The sequence below is a fragment of the Morone saxatilis genome, unplaced genomic scaffold (assembly GCF_004916995.1).
Source record: "Morone saxatilis isolate NCDOM2014 unplaced genomic scaffold, NCSU_SB_2.0 Contig4, whole genome shotgun sequence".
Classification (NCBI taxonomy): Eukaryota; Metazoa; Chordata; class Actinopteri; family Moronidae; genus Morone; species Morone saxatilis.
In genome coordinates this window covers 17,454,395-17,458,130 of record NW_023339984.1, presented here as the reverse complement: position 1 = coordinate 17,458,130, position 3,736 = coordinate 17,454,395, and the positions used below count along the sequence as shown (strand labels likewise).

General features: G+C 37.9%; 1 protein-coding gene across 1 annotated transcript in view; it reads left to right on the top strand.

Moving 5' to 3' along the window:
* Nucleotides 1-3,736, top strand: part of LOC118338058 — a gene marked incomplete in the record, with an annotated part of 8,003 nt that overhangs the window by 2,302 nt on the left and 1,965 nt on the right. The window contains 1 exon segment of the mRNA XM_035675231.1: nucleotides 3,650-3,736. Within this exon segment, the coding sequence (XP_035531124.1) occupies nucleotides 3,658-3,736 (79 nt within the window).

The following is a 3,736-nucleotide window of genomic DNA, read 5'->3' as shown; positions in this document are numbered from 1 at the left end:
TGCTCAAAACAAGCAGTTACTTAAAACAGCTCAAAAAAATATTTCATAAGCTTTTTAGCTTTTCATCGAATTTGACATTTAATTAAAAAAAAACTTCAAACCCTTATTAATTTTAATTGCTGATTTTTAGAGGTGCTAGCAGACACACAGAGCCTAGCTTGCTGTTTGCTCTGAAGTCCAGTCTTTATGCTAAGCTAAGCTAACCAGGTACTGGCTCCTTCTACATATCTCCTGTACAGACATGAGAGAGGTGTAAATATCATTCTTGGCTTTAGCTATAACTTGCTAAATGGTTGTGGCTGCAATATTTCTGTCACTTTTTGTACGTTTCTACAGATATTAAGCACTAATCTGTATTTAAAAAACATGTTTTAAGTAAAATTTGATGTCTGGGGTTGTATATAAGGGTTCTTTTATCTAAAATGGCTTTAATTGTTGAATTTTTGCAAGTTTTTTTACATTTGTCCTTGTTTGTGTCCTCTACTCTCTGTAATGAAATAAAGCACTTTCTTTTTTTTATTTCAGTGTCCACTTTGTTCAATACTATTCTGAAAATGCATAAAGAGCATCCCCTAGTGAATCAATTATAACATTGCAACTTCTTTTTTGCTTTTCTTTTGTATCTTTGCTGGAGGTTTTAATCCACCAGCAGTCAGCTTTTCAAAACGAATAAGTTTGATAAGGTAGAATTAAATCTATTTAGTTTTTCAGAATCAAAAAAGTCACATTAGAATCAATCAGATGATAGGTAATATCATGCCGGTGATATCCGGGATATGTAGGAGACATGTAGGAAAGTGAATTGCACTGACGTAACACGGACTGTCAGATCTAGGTTGGTTCTACAATGTCTGTGCAAAGTGCATGAACCAGAGATTGCCACATCTTTTTATAATAAGATAAGAGATTATAAAAATCTATGTGAAGTTCAAGACTGTTTTATGAAATGGGAAGTTGCACTTCCAAATCAAATTCTGTCACCAAATACAAACAACAACAAGTAGGTTGTCTTTGTGTTGTTGGTTATTACATCAAGTTATCGCCTACAACACCAGAAACAAAGAATGGAAACAGTTAAAAGACCACAGTGTGTCTTTGTTGTCTACAGCTGTATTCAGGGTGATCAGATTTTTCATATTCAAAACTTTTCAATATCACATTGTGCTGTATATATTTAGTTTTTCACAGCAGTGTCACTTCAACCGTACAGTAAGGGAAGTGACTTTTCCCAGCAATCTTGAACGTACAGTGAGTAAGTAAAACCTTTATGAATGAACTTCAGTCTGACTCAGGCTGCTCGGCTGACCACACCAAAGAGCTGCTCCTGTTTAGAGATATGCAACGTTTTTCAGAGAACTTTCATGTTTTTCTCCAGCAGAAAGAAAAATCCAGCGTTTGTGTTTCGGTGATGTATCATCTTCTTTTCCTTGTTGCCACTCTGCTCACTTGTTGTACAGGTAAGCTATGTGAGAGATTTTGGTGTTTCTATAGTAGGGTTTGTCTATAATTGGCCTCAAATGAGTTACAAATACATGTGGTGAAAGGGGTAGAAATAGATTTTAAAAAGTTTTGAGTATCAGCCAAGCCATTAATCTGTAAAGTGGTTGTGTATTGCGAAATGACCGCATGTCAAACAACTTCCTTTATTCTGAACGAGATTAGAGGTCAGGCTTGAATGCTAAAACTTACAGATACACTTATTGAACTGAGTTTGCATCATACCATCATAATTAGGTAACTTTATTCTTATCAGAGTCATTCAAATATGATCAACCCGCAAAAGAAAGGCCACGTTTCAGAAGGGCATTGGTGGAAAGAATCTAAGAACATTTATTCAAGCAGGATCATTTTGTGGTAATTGTACTTTAATATTTCAATTGTATGCTACTTTATACGTCTACACCACATTTGAGAGTGAAATATTGTACCTTTCACTCAAATAAACCATATGATAATTTTATGAAAAACAACACATTAAATCAGTTCTCAACCTCTTTGATCATTTTGAAGGAAGAATTTAAATATAAAGTATTTTTACACTTTTGTATTGGTATTTTTACTTTTACTTACCCACTGTAAATGTCTTACTGAGGCTCAGCATAACAGTACGTGTCTTCTATGCGGGGAGGCAAACGAGGCATTTGATTTTATTTTTAAAGAGGACTGACTCCAGGTGCTCTGACTCTTTGTGTTTTCCCAGGAGATTCCTCTGTTGCAGGGCCACCAGAGAGCGGTCCTTGCCTTCCCGCTGTGACGGCGCTGTTATTCTTCCCCTGCATGTTTCAGACCCCACTTCGCCAGCCGATGATTTCCAACAGTGGAATGGTCCAAGAAAGCCTGCAGCCAAATGTCGTCTTCCTTGTACCGGGATGCTGTGAGAGCTTATGAGAGATGAAGAACCGCTCTTCCAAGTACAGGACTAGCTTCATCAACAAAAGAACTGAAGAAACAGAAACGTTTCATTAAGGCTTTTCACACGTGCAGCTGACTGATGCTGCGGAAATACCAATGCATGAGGCGTCCTGGAAGAAGCGGCCCCCGGGACGTTACCACAGTGGAGCTTGTTGTGGGTACGTCCAGCAAGTGTATTTGTTCATATCAAGTTCAGTCATAGTCCCTAAAATGTCCCCTGTTTCTAGCAAGGAGACGGGTCCACCCTCGAAGTTAAAGTAAAAGTAACAACCACTTGTCTTTTTTAGCTGGCAGTTTCTGAGCCAAAACTCTCAGTGCTTTCAGCTGAGAGTGGAGGAAAGACTCTTCAGTGTGAGGCCAGCTGCTGGCTTGCCGGAGCCTGAGGTCCAGTTTCTGGATGATCAAGGAAACAACATCTCGGCTGAAGACCCAAAAAGAGATCAAAATGCCCAGCGGATGTTACACTGTGACACGAACGGAGTAACCCTCCAGGATGCAACCAGACAGGTTCAAATTTAGTTTCATACTTAATTGGTTGTGGGAGTGTGATGTCAGCACTACAAAATAAAAAGTGACATTAAATCAAACATTAGTTAATGTGTCCAGATCATTTTTCCCAAGAGAAAGACCTACGCACCACAAACATGGGTCGATCATGTGTCATCTTGGTGAAAATTCTCACTTCAGTGGCCACACAGAGAGAGCCTCGCTAAACTGCAAGACTTTTTGCATAACAAATGTATGTTTTAAAACCAAACTTAAAACTTTATCTAATGTCTTCTTATCACAGGGTCACCTGCACGAGTTCACCAGCCATACACCAACCATACAAGGGTCAGCAGAGATTCTCATACCAGGTACACTGGAGCTTTAACAGCTCACCTGTTGTTATAGCAGAGTTTCATCATCATATTTGTAGTGTTTTTTTATTTTTATTTGTGTAATTAAAATGTTTTTTCTTAATGCAAAGGAACTATTTGGATTTCAGATTTTGTTGCTTAATGTTGACTGTTACTCATTTTGACAGATGGATTCTCCAAATACAGGAGCCATCTCTTTGAAATACATTCACCTTTTTCTAATTCTCTTATCTATCACTACAGGAAGGAGACTTCAGTTTGTTGAAACTGCAGGCAGTGGAAAAGAAGAAGTCTGAAAATATACTTGTGATAAAAGATGTTGTCTACTTGTGGTGTTTTTATTGAATATCAAATAATTTACTTTATTGTCATTTCAGCTGACTGTATGAGATCCTGCTCTCTAACCACTGGCATTGCTGTTGGAGAGGCCATTTTACTTCTCTTCGCCTCATTATGTGGATTAG